At 38.4% G+C, this 21,512-nt stretch overlaps 1 protein-coding gene across 1 annotated transcript in view; it reads left to right on the top strand.

Annotated features, from left to right (window-relative positions):
* The window catches only part of PLXNA1 (plexin A1), a 425,046-nt gene that overhangs the window by 369,215 nt on the left and 34,319 nt on the right, over positions 1-21,512 (top strand). Inside the window, exons 22-23 of the mRNA XM_083351698.1 lie at positions 14,351-14,607; positions 18,702-18,768. Of these exons, the coding sequence (XP_083207824.1) occupies positions 14,351-14,607; positions 18,702-18,768 (324 nt within the window). The remainder of the gene's footprint in view (positions 1-14,350; positions 14,608-18,701; positions 18,769-21,512) is intronic.

The following is a 21,512-nucleotide window of genomic DNA, read 5'->3' as shown; positions in this document are numbered from 1 at the left end:
CCAATTGTAGTCTTAAGTCAAGAACTACCTGTGTCGTTGTTTATCCTTGTGTCATTGCTACTGTCCTGTACTGCAGCACTTGGCTGACTCAGTTGGATTTGTTCGGGACAGGACTAGTTTCTAGCACATTTCCCTGACATCCTCAAACTCCTAATTCCCTGTTTCACCCAACCCATTACTCTCTTTTTCCCAGCCTTTATGGTGTTCCCTTAATTTAGTACAAACTGCATCGCATTTTCCTATCAAGAGCAAGGTTCCTCTGCATAGGAGGATTGAAGGATGCCCTTATCATCCCCTCACTGCTGACCTCTCAGATTTGATTTGGCTTTTGGAATATAGCACATTTAGAGGTAATCAGATCTAGGAAACAATGGAGTTATTAATTACAGAGAACTGATGCTTTTCAGTATACATACAGTCAAGCACAATCAATGCATCTCTGATCAATATTTATCATATTACATGCAGACTTTCCACCCTGCTTTGCACATTGTTCCTCTGGTTTGAAAACCAACTTTTATTTTTTAATAAAAAGTATCTTTGACATCAGTGCATATCTGTATTTGTCCAGCATACCTGTCACTGTGTACAAACACACACATGCACCCACAAACATACTCTGTATCCAAATGTAGGCAAAAGTTGGAAGGGATTGCATAGGTCATGGAGTCCAATTCCTGTTCAGTTTAGGAGTCCACTAAATAATTTTTGACAGGAGATCACCCATCCCCTTGAATTACAAGGTGTCTTTAAATGTTTTAGGTAGATTGTTTGACTGCTAAACAGCTTTTATTGCAAGGGAATTTCTTCTAATATTCAACCTTAAAACTGAATAAGCATAAATTGTTGGATTCTTTAGAGCATTTGTAAATTGTTGCATAGTATGGGGCCAAGCAGAGCACCCTGGGAAATTCCTACTTTGTATTTCCCTCTAGAACAATACAAATCCATTTAAGTGTGATTTTTCGTCTGTGATTCTTCAACCAGTTGAAAATCCACCAAAGTATAGCACTGTTAAATATACATTTATCTGTCTTGTCCAGAAGAATATAGTGAGAATCCTTGTTCACAGTGCTCTTTATTAGTAATCACTCTGTCATTAAAAAAAGATAAATTTAATCTGAAATGACTTGTTGACAATCTCATGCTGGCTTCTAATAATGGTAGCATTATTTTCTAAAAACTCGCAGACACAGTACTTGATAGTCTGTTTTAAGGGCTTGCTCGTAAAGGGTCTGCTCCTCCCTCTAGCCTAGACATGTCAAACACAAGGCCCAGGGGCCGGATCCAGCCTGCGAAGTGGTTTCATGTGGCCCGCGAACCCATCCTGGAAACAGTGAGGGAACGGCCCCCACTGCCTTGGCCCTGGCCCAGGCCGGCCAGGAGCCAATGTACAATTTCGTGGTGTCCATCTATGCTGAAATGCATTCTGTCTTAGCTCCACAAGGCCATCTGGCAACAGCGAGAGAGCAGCCCCTGCTGCATCGGCCCCGCCTACTGGGCACGTGCTGGGGAGGTATCACCATTTGTGAGGAATGAAGAAATGCACCATTGCCTGGAAGTGGCCAGCACATGGCCCTGCCTGCTTCAGGCAAGCTAGGGGCTGGGCAGCATTGCACTTCTCCTCAGATTCATGCCACCTGGCTTAGCCTCTCAGCACTGTGAGGAGAGCACTCCGCTGCCTGCCAGAACTGGGCAGGCTGGGGGCTGGGCAGCATTGCACAGGTAACATTGACTCTCACGACTCCCCCAGAGCCCACCAAGCCGGATATGTGAAGTAGGCAAGGGCTATGTGCTGGCCACTTCCAGGCGATGATGCATTTCTTCATTCCTCACGAAAAATGACACTTCCCCAGCTGCGTTTCTTGCCTGTTTTTCTCCCTCCCTCATCTCAAATATTTCCCCACCACTCTTAGGAAAGAAAGGAAGGAAGGAAGGAAGGAAGGAAGGAAGGAAGGAAGGAAGGAAGGAAGGAAGGAAGGAAGGAAGGAAGGAAGACCTGCAAGGAATATAAATCCTTCCATTCCCCATCATCCAGTCATAGCTGAAGAAGCTTCTTGGATGAGAAGCAAAACGTCTTGAAAGAAAAACAAGAAAATCTAGTTGCCTCTTGAAAAAGCACCTCTGAGAGAAGGGAGGAAGGGAGGAAGGGAAGGATGGGTCTGAGGGAAGTCCTGCCTTAGTTCTTCCCTGCTGCCCTTGCACCATCCCCTTGCCCCTTCCTCGTGGCCTATCCTGGGGGGGTGTCTCCCATCCTATTGCTAAGGAAGCTTTGGATACAAAGCCAGGTCTCCTCAGCCTTGGTTGCTTGAGGGCTGGGCTGGGCATTTGACCTCCGTGCCACCGACCAGCCCCCCCCCCCACATGGCCTGAGAGGAACAGTGAGGCTCCTCCAGTGGACCATGCCTTGGCACTTGCCCCAGTCCCATCTCCTTCTGCCAGAGACCCTCAGATCTGTCCCACTCCTGCCCAGGCCCCCATAGGTACCCTTGACATGAATGCCCTGTCCACACACTCCCCCCCCCGAGGGCAACCACAATGCTGATGCGGCCCTCAATGAAATTGAGTTTGATACCCCTGCTCTAGACCTTCTCTGATACCAAGTTGGTCTTTCCCCAACCTTCTGGCACCTTACCAGTTTGTAGGAGTTTGTGAAGATTACAGTGTGCTCGCTTCGGCAGCACATATACTAAAATTGGAACGATACAGAGAAGATTAGCATGGCCCCTGCGCAAGGATGACACGCAAATTCGTGAAGCGTTCCATATTTTTTTAAAAAAAATTACAGTAACATGTTTTATCACTCCTGCCAGTTCATTTGTCACCTAGAAATATAATTCAAATGATTCTGAAGTTTTAAGTTTCTTCAAGATGAGTTCTTAATATACTTTTCACTCTTACACAGAACTGTTACACAGTTATGCATTCTTCCTAATTTCCTTTATTACTCCATCACCTTCCCCATGTAAAAGACCAGTAGCTTTCTTATGAACATACTCTAAACTTTCCTTCCGATCATGGTTTCCATTCCTCCTAAGCCCTATCTCATTCTGACCTCTTAGCTTGAATGAAATAGAAAAATAATGGTTCCATTCTTCAATTTTGAGCTATCAGTTTTTCATTGTCTTTAGTTAACAGCCCCATTTCCTTTTCCTAAACATCTCCTTTTTGTTTTTTAATCTTGTTGGACAGTTTTCTGTTCATTTATATCCAGTTCTTAATTTTTTTTTCCTTTTCGGGGATCTTATTTGTCAATGTCCTATTGTGTCTTTTTTCTGGATTCCCTTTACCTCTTTGACCCAAAGCTGCTTTTTCAAAAGACAACTGGACTTCCTTTGTTTTTCCTTGAAGGTGTTTTGCTTGTCATCCAAGAAGCTTCTTTAGTTCTGACTGAATGGTGGGGAATGGAGGATTTATATTCCTGCATTATTATATTCCTTCCATTCTCCATCATTCAGTCAGAACTGAAGAAGCTTCTCGGATGAGAAGTGAAACATCTTCAAGGAAAAAATAAAGAAAGTCCAGCTGCCTTTTGGGAGTAGCTTTGGGACCACCATGATCTGGATGACTGAGAATCTCCATAGACTTGTACTGCTTTGACTTTTTTGGATTTCAAGCTATGGTGCCCAACTTTTTTTGAGTTCTTTAAAATCTCTTTTCCTGATGTTCATGACACCTGACTGCCTTCTCCACATCCCCTAGTTACCTTGTACTCCATCTGGACATGGTTGCTTTCTTTCAGGGATTGACACTTTTGATCTATCCATCATTTCTTAGTGTTGGTCAGGATTAGGTCTAGGATAGCTGACCCTATGTTTCTTTTTACACTGTCTGAAAAATGAGCAGTCAGCAAGAGAAAGAAGATATCTGTGGATACTTCCACTTGTAACTGAGTTAGTTTTCCAGCAAATAGCAGGTTAAGTGAAGTTTCCCATTGCTACTCTAAACTACCTTCTTGAAGAGTTGGTAAGATGATTTAGGAAAGCATTGTTCTTATCTTCTGCCTGTGGTCAACTTCTGCTTAAGTTCCCACAATGGTACTTAATGGTTACTGCTTTAGATTTTTTTTCCAAATAATTTGAATGGATTTCTCTTATCTTGTTTGAGAATTACAGTAGCTGAAGTCTAGAAAATTGAAAGGGCACCACATCAGGGAAGACAGTATTAAGACAAAATCTACTTTTTGTGCACAGAATTTCAGATGGAATGTAAGAACAAATACATGGTTTGTGTAATGCTTACAGATTTTGTTTAAAAAAAGAAAGTGATCTGTCTTCTGGTTGTGGAGATTACTTTTTAAAAAATCTTGCAAATAACCTTAATTTTTAAGAGTAGTTTATGACGATTGTACTCACTGCTTTCAGTAATGCCTTTTATTTCTCTGTTCATACTGATTACATCATTATTTATTAACCAAATCAAGAATTCAGGCATTGTTTTAAAAATAAAGCATGGCCATTGCAAGTATTGAGAAGTAAGTACATTTGCTTACGGATTTGACTGAATTGGCCAATTTTTTCTGAGCAAATAATATTTTTTTTCTAAATTTAAACATGCAGAAAAATCCTGATCTCAGGTATGGAAATAGAGTAATACTACTACTACTCAAGAAATTAAAAGACGCTTGCTCCTGGCGAGGAAAGCAATGGCAAATCTAGACAGCACACTAAAAAGCAGAGACATCACCCTGTCAAAAAAGTCCGTATAGTCAAGGCTATGGTCTTCCCAGTTGCAATGTATGGCAGTGAAATTTGGACCATAAGAAAGGCTGAGTGCCAAAGAATTGAGGCCTTTGAACTATGGTGCTGGAGAAGACTCCTATGAGTCCCTTGGACTGCAAGGTGATCAAACCAGTCAGTCCTAGAGGAGATCAACCCTGACTGCTCTTTAGAAGGCCAGATCCTGAAGTTGAAACTCAAATACTTTGGCCACCTAATGAGAAGGAAGGACTCACTGGAGAAGAGCCTAATGCTGGGAAAGGTTGAGGGCAAGAGAAGAAGGGGACGACAGAGAATGAGGTGGCTGGATGGAGTCACTGAAGCAGTAGGCGTGAGCTTAAATGGACTCCAGAAGATGGTAGAGGACAGGAAGACCTGCAGGAATGTTGTCCATGGGGTCGCGATGGGTCGGACATGACTTTGCAGCTAACACTACTACTACTACTAATAATAATAATAATAGTAATAGTAATAGTAATAGTAATAATAAAGTTGGAAGGGACCTTGAAGGGCATCTAGGCCAACCTTCTGGTCAGGCAAGAAACTCTATACCATTTCAGACAAATGGCTGTCCAGTCTCTTCTTAAAAACTTCCAGTGTTGGAGCATTCACAGCTTCTGAAGATAGGTTGTTCCACTGGTTTATTGTTCTAACTGTCAGGAAATTTCTCCTTAGTTCTAGGTTGCTTCTCTCCTTTATTAATTTCCATCCATTGCTTCTTGTCCTGCCCTCAGGTGCTTTGGAAAATAGCTTGACTCCCTCTTCTTTGTGGCAGCCCCTGAGGTATTGGAACACTGCTATCATGTCACCCCTCATCCTTCATTAAACTAGACATACCCAATTCCTGCAACTGTTCTTCATATCCTTTAGCCTCCAGTCCCCTAAACATCTTTGTTGCTCTTCTCTGTACTTTTTCTAGAGTCTCAAAAAAAATTTATGCCATTGTCTTGAAGCATAGTACAGCTATAAAATCTTTTGTGAGCCATTATGTCTTTAAGGAAGCAAAAATAGCCAAAAAGCTTAATTTCATGATCTATGAGATTCTACTATGTACACTTGATAGAGGCAGACCATTGCAATAAAACAGTGGCAAAGGTCTGAACACAATCTATCATGGGGGTGTTCCAGAAAAAATCTTGTTCTGGAGATAACTCTTTTTATGTCACAGGTATTCCAGATTCATTCATTCCTGAATCAGGAGTTTAGCTTTTTATCCTATCTGAAAGATAGATGGAGGATGTTTTTTTGGCCCATCTATCTTTCAACTCTTGGCAGTGATATTGTTGTGATCACACTTTGACTGTTATTACCTCCTTAATTATTGTGAGGGAAAAGAGAGCAAGAAAGGGCACACATCAACCAGAAGACAGGGATTTTAACTTTCCAGTACAAAGATAACCTGCAAATGAAAAAAAAACACGGAACTATAACATGCAAACAATACCAAACAGGAGGCACTGGGTAGTAATATCCACGTTAACAGAACTTTCTTTATGCACAATTCTTTATTCCAGTCAATTCAGCATGTTCCCTCTATCCAAAACTCTATAGCCAAATAAGTTGCATTTTCATTTATTTGAATTGTTCAGGCTATTCTCAAGAAAAATAAGGATAATTCAGATTGCTGTACAGTAAAGTATAGAACAGTGTCTTATACAAGAAAATAGTTCATAGATTTGATCTAGCAGAACTCTAAAATACAAATCATAATGAGTAAATGGATTAGGATACAATCCTTCCCCAGTTATGCTATGTATTGTAGAATTTGAAAAAAAATTAAATTGCAAGAAAAAAAACCCAGCATGATTCATACAAATACAAATGTTCTTATATTCTCAGAGCTGGAGGAGAGCCTTTATGGCAGCATGAATAACATTCTGACCCAATTAGCAGGTCTAATAAGTTTCCTGTCACTTTATTTATACATTCATCATATGTATATGACCACCCATCTCACAAAATGTGAAATGTGATATATATAATTCTGAAAACATCTTCCCCTCTCTTTTATATGTCCAACAAAGTATAATAGAGATTCCAAAACTTGTTTGTATTATTTTCTTTGGCCCTAATAAAGATACTCAACTGTCAATTTTGAATTTTTTTTTCTCATGGAACAAAACAAGTAGGATTTCCTTTTACTATGTCAAATATAACATCAACAATTCTTAAAATCAATATGACAAGTTTTTGTTCATATGTCTTAACTAGAAAATAATAATGCTTGTTACTGCAAATGTCAAGGAAGGAATATGTGTTCTCTCGCTCTTTTCCCTTCCTAACTTCTTGTGCATGATGCGCACCCCCCCATCTAATTTTTTGCACTGTAAGTACAACTCCTCTTGTGGGTTTAAGTTGCTGTTTTATTTCCTCTATGACCATTTAAAGCCATCATACCTTACTGCTCATTTGCTTCTGTTAATGAGCACGTACCCATTAAAAAAGAGTGACAGTGTGGGCGGAGGAAAGAAATGGAGAGAATGTGTGTCGTTTCATTGCTTTCAGAGCTGTTGATAACTAGCCAAGCCTGTTGAGAACAGATGTTTTGTGCTACTGCTTCTACTAATACAGCACCACCACTCTGCTATGCTTGTTATAAACAACTTGTTTAGGACAAGGAAAATTTTAGACCTTATCAGCTGTTGTGAGTTTTGGGAAGCTGAGTACACCACCCAAAAAAGATCATGCTGTGTGATCCTCCTTTCATTTCATGAAGCAAGCAAAGGCCGTTATTGTATTTTGATTAGTGAAAAGTTGAGAAAGTGGTTTTGCATAAAGTCACCTATTATATCTGCCATGAATAGAACACCATTCTGCATCTTGATATCACAATTAGGAGCAACTCAGGTCAAAATACAGCCCTCATACTCGTGTTTCTTTATTCATTTGTTATATGTAGAACCTCCGAAAGAAGCCTATTTGGAGATAATTTGAATGGAATGGAGAAACAGTTGATGAGGAAAAGAATTTCCTTCCTTCCTTCCCTCAGAGGTGATTTTTCAAGAGGCAACTAGACTTTGTTGTTTTTCTTTAAAGACGTTTTGCTTCTCATCCAAGAAGCTTCTTCAGCTCTGATAGATGATGGGGAATGGAAGGATTTATATTCCTTGCAGGCTGCTGGTCATTTGCATTCTTTTATAGAGTCCTTGAGGTCACTTGGAGCTTTATCTGTGTCCTCCTGAGTGGTGTAAATGGGTGTGGAGCTTCTTGGAATTGCTAAAAGGACTGTGTTGTAGACAGGAAATAGTTGATGTTGTATCCCTCCCCCTCTTTTGAGAGAGGGCTGTTCAACTGTGATTTAGATGGCCTCTTTGACCCCTCTTTCAAACCAGCGGTCCTCTCTGTCTGAAATGTGGACTTTGCTGTCTTTAAAAGAGGGGCCTTTGTCTTTTAAATGCAGATGGACTGCTGAATCTTGTCCTGATGGGTTTGTTCTCCTGTGTTCTTCCTTCCTTCCTTCCTTCCTTCCTTCCTTCCTTCCTTCCTTCCTTCCTTCCTTCCTTCCTTCCTTCCTTCCTTCCTTCCTCCACATACACCCCTAATTAAAACAAGGAATTGGGGCTAATTCAGATGCCTCATAGAAGCAACCAGGTCAGTCAGTTTGGCTTGCAACACCTCAGACACAATGCCTTTTGCCTTGTATTTCAAGCAGACTGTCACTAAATAATCCAGAATTGGTTTTCTCCAGGTAATGATCTTAGAGAGATAGAATTATGGTCCAGTGGCTTTTAAAGCATTCAAGGGAGCTACTTCTCTGAACCCAACCTGCCCTTCAGTCCAGCTAGCCCATGTTTTCTCTTCATGCAGCATCTAATCAAATGAATATTTTTTGTTTCACTTCCCTCTTATTGCTATCACTGAGAATCAGCTAATTTTGCATATATTCTCAGTCTTTTTTCTCCAGACAGAAACAGGAGAGCATTTATTTTCCCTCACTCCCAAATATGACCTTGATTCAGTCCATGTCTTATATTTTCATGATTGTGCCTGGAAAAAAAACATTAGCTGTGTTACTTATTCCTCAAAGCATGGCCATGGCAAGCATCAGTCAGTATGGTCATAAGAGTATTGGGGTTTGACTTCTAGCCTTCGTTGTGCTGGCTGATGGAGCCTTGGTGGAGCAGTGGGCTAATGCCTCCTTAAGTAACACCAGCTGCCTGCAATTAGTGCAGGTTCGAGTCCCACCAGGCTCAAGGTTGACTCAGCCTTCCATCCTTCCGAGGTAGGTAAAATGAGGACCCAGATTGTTGGGGGCAATAAGCTGACTTTGTAATAATGCCGCTTGTGGGTGGGGGGGGGGCGAAAGCCCTAATAAGCAGTATATAGAATGAAGGCTATTGCTAACCACATTGATTTGTGCTTTAGATTGTAAGCCGCCCTGAGTCTTCGGAGAAGGGCAGGATATAAATGGGATTTAAAAAAAAATCAGTTGGAGACATATTAATCCTGAATTGGTTTCAGAATTGTAGGCTCCTGTGTTGTTGTATTTAGCAGTTAAGGTGGTTAATCTCTAACTCAGCAATGATGAACCCCAAATTGCAAAATAATTGGGGGGAGGGGAATCTTCCAATTTCTAGCAATAAAATTCTACAGAATTTGTGGGGGGTTTGCTTCACTGCTGATGGAAAATCTTACCTTATCCTTCTCTTCAGATCTTGGGTCTCCACTGGCATACCAGTTCAGTCCCAGAAGATGATTTGACAGTTTCACAATTCCCCCTTTATAGTGACCACACAAGGTTTTGTGTTTTGCATTTTATCCTTAGGTAAAATGCAACCCACTTTATAACCCTAGAATAGATCTGGACTGTATTGTCTATTTCAGTTCTTTGCAACTGTTTCCCCATCTACAATAGCCAAAGCTGCTAGGATGAAATCAGCAATGTTGTTCCTTCTTTTCCTTCTCTTCTGTAAAGGATCAAAGACAGAATGTGTGTGTGTGGGGGGGGGAAGGGCATCTATAAGGACATTTTTCTTTTCTATTATTCCAGGACCATCTCACATTTCCCAACTGTGGTTTAGAAGGATTAGGGAATAAAAATGGTCCTGCCTTGAAGTGCCTCAAGAACACGGTATAAACATTGTGGAGACAGAATTAGTTTAATCTAAATAAATATGCTTATTTACACGCATACACACACAAGCACATGGACACACACAAACACGGGCAACATATGGGTGGGTTAGTACCCTGTGTAATGGGTTCCTTTCTGTAGCAACTATGTTGTTGAAAACAGCTGCTTTTGTAGGACTGTATGCATAGAGAGAATCTCCCACCCTTTTGCTTTGTGTTAATGATATTAAAACAATTTTGCAGCGGGTTCCCGCTATAATTGATAAATGTAAATTCAAATTATTATGAACATGTCACAGAGGACAAAAATAACTACTGTTGTTTTGTGTCATGAATTGGAGTCTTTCCCCCCCTAGCACTAGCAGCAATTTAACAGTTTCTGACCAAGTAGATCAAGTACATGAAAACCAGGGAATGCTAGCCAGGACAAAAGGCAGGGAGAATGGCCAAAGGGAAATGATGTATCTAATTAGTAACATAGGGCACAATAAAAATCAAGATAATTTATAATTCAGATGCAAGAGAATGAGACTTGGGGAATACAGTATTATAAGATGTGACATTAGTAGACATCGCAGAAAAACAATTTTTTTTTCTGGATAAATGGAGTGGATTTCAGAAGCCAATAACAGTGACCACCAACTCCCAAACGATATTACTTTCCACTTCTTCAGTCACTTTTTTTGGCTCAGCTTTGAACTCAGAGACCTGTAGAGAGCAGAATCTCTGAAGTGTGTCCTATTTGGGACAGGAGTCAGGCTTGGTCTGAATCTAATACTCATCCCTAGGAGAGTTTAGATCCTGAGGAGCAAGTTGGACATTCAGAAGAAGAGATTGTCTTGCAAGTATCCTTTATTTGGGTTCTGAATCTCACTTCTTAAGGTAAATGCAGAGGAAGGACTTGCTGAAAATTCCCTAGAAGTACAACTGCTTTGTCCAATCTGAAATCCTATTTTTTTTTAAATATTTGAATTGTCCTCAAATTATCAAACTATTGCCAATTGGACCTTACATTTTCATGCAATTTTCGTTACCATTAAGCAAATCTCTATCCTCAATTGCAAGCAATTGGTTGTCAGTAATAACCGTTGGTAATGGCTGGTGAATCATCTTGATCGAAGATAATATTTTCATATGTGCAAACTTATTTTTAAGAAATACCAGTACAAATGTGTAATCCACATTCTATATACTATTCAGGATATATACAGTACTTGCCCTGTGCTTTTGATAGCCACAAGAGCTGTATTAATGAAACGTGAGACATAAATCTATTTAATTTTCATTTATTATTCATATTTTTCCATCAGAATAAAGCTCTTTTCAGAATAATGAAATGAAAAACCTTTGCCTGAAATACTTAGTTTACAAGAGGAAGGTGGGCTTTTGCCTTGAAGGTGTTTAGTTTTAGTTATCTGTTTGCCTGGAAAAATATGGGAGATTGAACAGTGTGTCAGCAGCCTCAAATGTTACAAGGTCTTCCTGCCTCTGTTCAGATGTTTCCTGAGTGTAAGCATGGAAATGAGGCACCAGGTAGAGCACAACTGTAGCTAAATAGAAATATTTCTCTGTTTGAGTCCCTATAGATCAGATGTCCTGGTCATATTTAGTAATTTATTTTCTGTTTCATGGTTAGATGGACCATATGACCCAATTCCATTGCTAAATCTCAGGGACAGACGGTAACATTTACAACCATATGCAGAAAGTGCAAAAGATCAAAATTTCCTTAGGGTTGTTTGCTATGCTCAGATTTAGCCAGGAGGAATCTGGCAATTAGTCCCAGGTCAAATCAAATGTTTTGGCAATTCCCGTTTAGGGATGGAGACAGGATTCTTGTTGAATAAAATGTTAAAATTGATGGAATGTAAGTATAAAAGGTAAGGGATTAAAAAAAATCATGTAGTTTCTTGAAAATTGTACACTGCAAATAATGTATTGTAAATGTTAAAAGAAGAGTTATCATTTTTTATAAAGTAGTTAATTTTTTCTGTATGTTCCTAGCTTTAAATTTACTGTGACAAATATGCTGATGTTGATAAGATATCATTAATAAATTCTAAATTTTCTGTGGTCCTAGCAAAATATAGAATAGAATAGAATAGAATAGAATAGAATAGAATAGAATAGAATAGAATAGAATAGAATAGAATAGAATAGAGAAGGGACCTTGGAGTTCTTCTAATCCAGCCCCCTGCTCAAGCAGGAGAACCTATAGTATAGACAGGTGATTGTCTAGTCTCTTCTTAAAAACCTCCAGTGGCAGAGCCCCCGCAATTTCTGGGAGTAAGCTGTTCCACTGGTTGATTGTCCTCACTGTCAGGAAGTTTCTCCTTAATTCCAGGTTGCTTCTCTCTTTGATCAGTTTCCAACCATTGTTTCTCATCCTTCCCTTTGATGCTCTAGTGAATAACACAACCCCCTCTTCTTTGTGGCAGTCCCTCAAATACTGGAATACTGCTATTGTATTTCTTCTTTTCTTTAGACTAGCCAAACCCATGTCCCGCATCCGTTCTTCATATGTTTTAGTCTCCAGGCCTTTGATCATCTTAGTTGCTCTTCTCTGAATTTTTTCCAAACTCTCAACGTCTTTTTTTGTGATATGGTGACCATAATTGGCTGCAGTGTTCCAGGTGTGGGTCTTACTAGGGTACTTCTAGGGTTTTATAAGCGATACTAATACTTCATGTGATCTTGATTCTATGCCTCTGTTTATACACTGATTACACTGCAAGGAATCTGCAATGCCTATGAAAATATAGTATTTTAATAATAAATTGGTCTATGGCTGAACTCAGACCCTTCCTTGAATTGATCTATGTAGAAAACCAAATATAGATACAATTGTCGTGTTTAGCAGCCATTCAACTCATGACAGCACTGAAGAAGTAGGTTTATGGCTAGTCCTTGAACTTATGATAATTAAAGCATCCTCATATAGTTACATAATTGAAATTTGGGTGCCTGGCAACCAGCGCACATTTATGACAGTTGCAGTGTCCCACAGTCATGTAATTTGCGACCTTCACAGACAGCTTCCAACCAAGTCAGAGGGAAGCTGGGAAGTTGACAGTAACACACAAGTCCCAATCATCTGATGTGACACTTAATGACCACAGATGATTCTCTTAGTATTTGCAGTCAAAACAATGTCATAAGACAGGTATGGTCACATGATGTTTCACTTAACGACTGCTTAATGATGGAATTGCTGGCACAATTGCTGTCATTACATGGGAACCACCGATACAGCCTTCATAAACTGCTTATCTGGATCAGTCTTCCCTCTGCTATTGAATTTTGCTACTTCAGTCCCATAGGCTCAGATCGGTATGACTGTAGCTTCATTTGTTTCAATAAATTTGATACAATAAGAGTTAAGACAAGAGAATTGTGAGCCTATCATTTTCTTTCAATATTGTTTAGTGAATGGATGGACTAGAATTTGAATCAGATTTGGAGCAATAGGAGAAAAAGATGGAAACAGTAGAGAAAACTTCTGAATTTAACCATCTCCAAACTGATATCCATGGACGTACCAGCCCTGGCTTGCCTGTTTTTATTATTCACATTTTGTACGCACACAAGTGCACAAATGTATTGAAAAAACAGGAGAGAAACGAATTCTGATGTTTTCCGGCACTCTTTTTTTTTAAAATTCCATTTAAATCCTGCCCTTCTCCGAAGACTCAGGGCGGCTTACAAGCTTAGCAGTAGCCTTCATTCTATGTATATGCCTGCTTATTAGGGCTTTCACACACACCCCAAGCGGCATTATTACAAAGTCAGCTTAATTGCCCCCAACAATCTGGGTCCTCATTTTACCTACCTCGGAAGGATGGAAGGCTGAGTCAACTTTGAGCCTGGTGGGACTCGAACCTGCACTAATTACAGGCAGCTGGTGTTACTTAAGGAGGCATTAGCCCACTGCTCCACCAAGGCTCATTTTTACTGATACTTTCCTGAATGTTTGTGTTTTGTCGATGAACAAATGCCCAGGCTCAGTGGACTGAGCAATAAACAGACAAAAGAGAGTGCTATTCCAGTATTATATGCAAACAAGATAAGTTGATTCATGGTCTCAAAATTTGGGGAAAATTTGAAATAAATCTTACAAGTAAAATTGTAAATTACATATATTTCATGTATGCAGTCTTTGAGAATATCTGTTCAAAGTGAATTTCTAGAATAAGCTGCTTTTAATGAATTAACAACATTAAGGGAGAAAGTGTTATATGTACACGGCGTGAATTTCTTAAATAGTATTTGAAAAAAATGGGATTCACTGAGTACTGGGAAGACATAGCTGCAAAGGATTTAAAGGATTTCATATTCTTGTTTTATGCACTAAATTATGAGGTTTGGAATGAAACTCCTACAAAGAGAAGACATATTCACATATAATTAGAAATAAACATTAAAAAGGGATTTATTTGTTGGCTAAACCCCAGGATTCTGTCTGTTCCATGCCCAATGTTGCACCTGATTCTGTACCTGACTTTCCTAATCTCTTTGTAAAATACTCTGAGGTAATTGCAACCATATTTTCTCTTCCTCAGGTCCAGGCCAATGTGGAGAAGTCTTTGACGCTGTTTGGACAGCTCTTGAACAAAAAGCACTTCCTGTTAACCTTTATTCGAACCTTGGAGGCCCAACGTAGCTTCTCCATGCGTGACAGGGGTAATGTGGCCTCTTTAATTATGACAGCTCTACAGGGTGAGATGGAATATGCCACTGGAGTGCTGAAACAGCTTCTCTCAGATCTGATTGAAAAGAATTTGGAGAGCAAGAACCATCCCAAATTGCTTTTGAGGAGGTGAGCATTTGTATAGCATTCTCTTAGTAAAAGGATTTGTGTGGATTTTTGCTGAAGTCAGGGTATTGCCTTTTATTTTGTGTTTTTCAACAATTCTGACCATAGATTTAGCACTAAAATAATAGAATTGTACCCCATAAATAGCTATTTCCGTACCTGAGCATTTCTCAAAAACAGAGTGATCGCTATTAGATGGAATATTCACAAAACCGAGCAAGTAGGGGAATCTCTTTGGCCTTTAGTATTTCAATTATGAGTTTGAACATTTATGAGTGGTAAGAACTTAGAAGCTAGAACATTTTCGTATCTTTGTAAATCAGATATCAAAACAAGGTGACAAACAGATTGGAGGAAATGTTTGTTTCAGTAGACAGAGATATCAAATTTCTGTTAAATGTGAGAACAGACACTTGAATGTGTCAGCATCTCTTTTAAATGAAACTTTAACGTAGAAGTCCATATTATACACTATTTTCAACAACATTTATTCTATTAGCATTCTTTGCAGAATACCGTATTTTTCCATCTATAAGACGCATCCTTGTATAAGACACTCTGGCATGTGAGTTTCTCTGCGCTGATCAGCTGTTCAGTGGCATGTAGAACAGCTGAGCCAGCAAATCCAGAAGTTCAGCCAGCCAACGATCTTGCCCCCTTCATCCCTCCTGTTAGTGGCAAGCCCATAGGGGGCTGACACCTGCACCAGGCAGCATGGCAACCCACACAGGCATGCCCTGGGCTGCGGAGGTTACCATTATTTTTCCGTGTATAAGACACTGCACTTGTATACGATGCATCTGATTTTTGAACAGGGTGTTTGCAAGAAAAAATAGCATCTTATACACGTAAGAATACAGTAATTCTATGCTTTATTAAACAAATAATATGTTTCTATGTGTAATCATGATAATGTGATGTAAAAATCAAAAGAAGAAAAAAAGCTTTAAAAGACTTTGGAAATGACCATAGGAATGATTGTACAGCATTGAAAGGACAAATGTATGCTTGATTTGTAGTAGTAGCTTACTGCTGTGTCTTATTTGTTAGCATTTGAGGGTTTTTTTTAAAAAAAACTCAATAGAAGGCAACGAAAAAGAATAGAGCAGTTTGCAATTTGCTCTCTTTTTCTTCCTTCTTTCAATTTATTTCTCTCCTTTCTTCATTTTTTTTAAGAATTTGTGAGGGTTACCAATACTGTGTCACGTAGATATTGTGTTTTTACAAATGTCTCTAAATTCAGAGTTGATTAGTTCATCACAAATAATGTCTATTGCAAAGTTACTGTCTTTCACTACTATTTGTTTCTGATGGTTGGTAGGGAGCAAGGCATTATTATTCTGCAGGCTCAAAAGGGACACATACCTTCTTTCTGTATAGAAGTGCACCAGACCTCTCTTCGCCATGTTATTCCTTCCCAATTGTTTCTTCAAGATTACTTCTTCAACCTCTAACAAGTGCTTTTTTCAGAGTAAAACAAGATTTTCCCAAGTATTATCTCAACACAGGCAAGAAATGAGTACATGTCAACAACGTATTCCACTTCCTCTGCCTGTTCTGGCCCATCAGGTTTTTAACATGATCATGTAGTGGACATACCAAATAGTGGCACATGTTAAAAGGATTTCTTTTGGAACTTGGTACTGTTTCTTATACTATTACATTGGGACAAATGATTCTTTTATTCAATGAGGAAACCTCAGTGAATTCTGGCTTCTAGATATAATCACTCATATTAGCCTTTCTTAAGTCTGTAAACAGCATATACCTCCTAAATAGAATGTATAAAGTAAGCCTACATTGTGAATTTAGATGACATTGTAGATATAGCAAAACTTATACCGTCAACTTCATTATCAGCTTATTCCTAAAGAGGCTGGGGTCTCAACATTTTGCTTCTGGTATGTACCAGCTAGGTTTTAAAGATCTTTGGACAGGGACTTTCTTGTAGCATTATAGTTGATTGGTACTAGCTACTAATACAGGATGCCACAGGGCAATATATTGTGCATGTGTGTATGTATGTAAATATCAATACATTCTTTAGAAATGGAAAATAGAGATCACAAGACAAGAGAAAGAGACACTTAGTTTTGAAGAAGAGACAGCAAATGTAAAAATGTTATTCTTGTGTGCTGCCCAGAGTTGCTTTTGGTGAGACGGGCAGCTAGACAAAGTTGATATATAAATAAATAATGTAGTGTGTATGTGTATAATATCATTCATAAAGTTTATTTCCCTAGTCCTGACCTTATAGTCTTTCCCTATATCACTTCCTGCAGTGGAAACTTTGCCTTTACAGCCTTAACACTCATCTAGTAATTAAGCCTTGACCACAGAAAGCCATCTCAGAACAATGGCAGAAACCTGAATATTGTTATTTTTACTCGGAGCCAAGTTTATCCCAACAATTGGATTTATAAAACTATCTTTTTTATATTTCAGACTTCCCCCCTTCTCACCCTTTTTAAGGGACACACATTTTTTCCACACTAGTGTTTCTATCATGCTGAATGCAAGCTGTCATTCTTTATCTTATATTCAGGCTGCATACCAGAAGGGAAGGAGAGGGATTTATTTAGAGTATCTTCTAGTTGGGAACTAGAACTTAGGTCATTTGTGTTTCAGCTTGAATCCAACAATTTCCACTCTTACCCTTGTCACAACATACCAGGCTTATTTTTGTGAAGAAAGCAAAAGAGAGATATAATGGGCAGAAAGCCAAATGTGGAGACATCATCTTCATTTGGTCAAGGCAGAAGGTAGTCAGGAAATAACATTTTCCATGGTCCTGTTCTGTTCAGAACAATCTGCGCTAGTGAACTGCTCCTTTCTGCCTGATAGTCCTTTGTGTTGTGCAGACTTACTCAGAATCCATGTAGCTTTTAGACTTAGAGAACTGGAATTTAGATTGTTGTGGTTTTGTTATTTTCAATAACACTCTCTCCCTGTTTCCTCATAGCAATGAAAAAGCAGTTACCTTCTTGAGGACATTAGTGTTGCTTGTGCTTTCACGATCATTTGAATATGAAATAGCTGATCTGATGATTAATAGATGGAGCAGTAAAAAAAAGTATAAATAAAGAATTTCAATCAGAACCACCTGCATTTTTTTCATGCTGAATAAATGTGCATAGTTTAAATGTTTGATAAATATGTTAATCTTAATGTTTACAACAGAGACATATTCATATCTCTGTTGTAAACACTTAAGCTTCTTAACTCACTTGATGCCACATGAGCTTTTTAACCCTTTTGGATGTCTCTATTTGATTTTTTTCCCCAATGGTAAAGGGCAAGAACCCATCTGGGTTTTGCAAATTGATTTAAGTCCTTTGATTGTTTCTAAGAAACAAAGGTGGATTTTGAGAACTGGAGGAATTCCCCCCCATCCTTCATTACTATTTCATATTTATACTCGCCTTCAGTGTTTAGTGTTGTATTCCTCTTAGTAACCACTGGGTAGACCATCCCATGATACTTAAAGTAAGTGGTTGCTGTCTTATAGCATTAACATTGACATTAATAGCCTTATTTGTGGCTTTTACAGAGTTCTTTACAACAGAGATAATTCACTGATATACAAAAGAGTTTTAAATTTCTTCAGGATTTGTCTGCATTCTGCAGCTAACTACCTCTTCTTATAATTGTTAACTGGGTGTAAGTGTGCAGAATTTATAAAAAAAACAACCTGTAAATGTGACTTCCCTCATCTCTGCTTTCTATTTCTAATGAATTGATAAGATTCATAAATTGTGTTCTGAATTAGAACATTCTGCCGATTCTCTCAGATACCCTATATTACTCTGAAGATCTGATGATGGTAGACTGGAACTTTTTAGTCAGAATAATGTATAGCTTATAGAGGATTTCTTTCATTGGAATGGTTGAATGGAGCTAAACTGGAATTGGCTATTATTAAGATTATCTTTTAATTTTACATAATAATCTCAGCATTCCTTTTTGTTTTAAAGTTATTGCCTTTCAAAATTTGACTGTTTAAGCCTTTAAGATAAATAAAAGTTTTAAGATTTCAAGGGAGATCAGAGAATTCTGAATTTTCCTGTCATCATATTTATTTTCTACTTTTCTTACAGGACTGAGTCGGTGGCTGAAAAAATGCTGACCAACTGGTTCACATTCCTTCTGTATAAGTTCCTAAAGGTAAGTATGCTATATTGTGTGAACCACACTAAGTGTCAGGGAGAAGGACTGAGGAACTCATTTATCAGAATTTTTTATCTATTGCAGGTTGACAGTATATACTATGTTGTGAATCAAGAATTCACCCCTCAGATTTTGGAGGGCTGGTACTACATTAAGTCCAGTTGAGATGTCATTTTCTGTAAAATAGGAATAACAACGTTGAGCTGTTTTTCATCCCTTACTAAAAGCTTTTATTATTAACCCTAATGTTATAAATCTTACAAATGTTCAGTATATTATTTTAAAACCCTTTTCCCTAGGAATAATGGGGGAAGGTGCAATGTGAAGGTTCTGCTTTGATATAAACTCTCCATTTTGCCACCTTTTTTAATCCTTATAATAAATTGGTTGGTCCGAAGGTGTGGACTGTTTAGAATCCATCTGAGGCATTGATGAATATATCAGGTTAAATACACATGGAGAAGGGAGCTACTGAGAGGTTATTTGGGTAAAATAGATATTGAATTCAAGAAAAAAGGAACACCCTGTCATCTCTCTCCACAAACCAAAAAGGACACATAGAGTTATTTTGAAACAGTTTCCATTATTGTTCCTTGCTTTCAGACAGAAAATTTGTCAAACTAAAACAACAACATGCATAATTAAAGATACACTCTGAGAACTTCCTCCCAACCAAACTATCTAAACTTTGCTATCACTTGTTTCTCTAGAATACAGCCCCTTCCTCCTGGGAATTCAGACTACATTCCACCACACCCATCTCCCAAGAAACTGTAGAATCAAAATATAATAATCAGGGTTCTTGGGGTAGTATTGGGGTTCAGCAGATAGGTGTTTTTTTCTTTTGATGATCACTTTAACATGTCATTATTCTGTGATGTAATATTTTCCATTGGTTCAGTTTTCCCTAGCAAAATCAGTAGGCATGAATAAAATTCAGATTCTTTCAGCAAAGAGAATGTTTTCAGTATTGCCTGAACTAAAGCCTTGAACTGCTGTATCACAGATGAAACTATAGTTTTGGAGCACATGGTGTGCTAAAGGAATTTTGGGGCACAGAAGGAATCCTAGGTTAATGGCAGTTACAGATCTATAAATCAAAAGTGATGCCTTAATAATAGGGTTTTGCCAGAGTTTTACTAAGTGAGTTGCTATGGCACGGAGCAAAGCTGCTTTTTGAAGAATACCATCCATTGTTAAAATAAAGAAAGCCATGCAAATGGAAAGCAATCACCATTGGTTACAGGTATTCTACTCCTTTCTTCTATCTATGGGCATCCTGTTTCCATGAAAGTATATCATTACTCTACAATGCATAACAATTTGCAAAGACCTAAGAACAACAGACTTTTGCATCTCTTTAAACATTTTTTCTAATGTTGTCATTTTAAATTATCCCAATATAACTACACAATTTATTTTATTCTGGCTGGGTTTTTACACAGTATAATATTTGGCAGGAACCAAGTTAAGGGACTAACTTGTTTGATCCATGGTGGTGAAGTCATGGAACATAAGTATCTGCACAAAGGATGGATAGGAACTTAGCAAAAAAACCACACCCAGAAACTTGTTTATATTACTCTGCTAGTACAACTACAGCAAATTCTCAGTTATATGTACTGTCTGAAGCTGATCGTATGTTTGACTTCTCCTGTAAGGGAGAAATTGTTTAGCCAGTAGATGTCGTCACAAGTGTGCTGTTACCATACTTTGTATATTAAATGTAGAAACCATAAATATGGTCATGACTTACAATTTATTCCATGCTGTGCTTCAGCATAGGATTCAAACGAAGGAGAATGAAATACAGCGCAGTCTGGAAAATATGCCTCAAACTGTTCATGGAATGTTCCAAGAGCTGGTCTGGTTTCATTTTGTTTTGTTTTGTTTAAGAATAATGGTTCATCCCCACTTCTTTCAAATATATCCCAGTCCACCAAACTCTTGAAATAGTAAACTGTATTTCCAAGTTGTGAATTTTTCACAGATTTCCCCTGATTGCAGTTGCCAAGTTCCAAAGCCCAGTTCACAATCGTGGGGCTATCAGTCATGTTGCTGCTACTTAGTTTTATTTTCCTGGGAGCTATAGTAAACCAGACAGTTAAAAGAAAGAAACAAAAATCAGATTGGTCAAAAATGGGCCAGCTTTCCTAATACATCACTCGTTGTCATCTTTACACCTCATATGCCTGAGGATTTTCAGTAGAAAAGAGTAATGTTTGCAAACAACAGCACTCATAAACTAATATCTGGAGAAAAGATCCATGCAATAACAGTGGGGGAGCTTACAGAGACATAATAAAAGTGTGTTACAGGTTTTATGGTGTAAAAAAGAGGGGAAAGTAAGAAGGATCTCACAAGACTTGAGAACATATACCTCATTTAAAATGTTAGGCAAACTTGTCTTGCCAGTCAGGTTTCTGATATATTAAGAAGAAGAAAAAGACCCAGCTTATTTCCTTTCTCTCTCTTTTCCCCTCTGAGAGGGCGAATATGGCAAATATTTGTCAAATAAGAAGGATAGTTAAGATATTTAGAAAAGGCTTTGCCAGCAAGCAGAAAGTCAGCAGGTTTTGCTTTATAATCTCTTAGCCCAAACTTATGCAGGCAAATCAAGCAAGTAAAAATATATTTTCACGTATACAGCAGATTTTCATGAAAACGTCTCACTGGGGGATGCTGAGAGGCCTCTGATCTTCAAGAGGGTCCATATCTTTGAGAGAACAATGACTGATGAT

This window comes from Vipera ursinii (assembly GCF_947247035.1).
Source record: "Vipera ursinii genome assembly, chromosome: 2".
Lineage (NCBI taxonomy): Eukaryota > Metazoa > Chordata > Lepidosauria > Squamata > Viperidae > Vipera > Vipera ursinii.
Note: the sequence above shows the minus strand (reverse complement) of the source record. Positions and strands in the feature narration are given on the sequence as shown.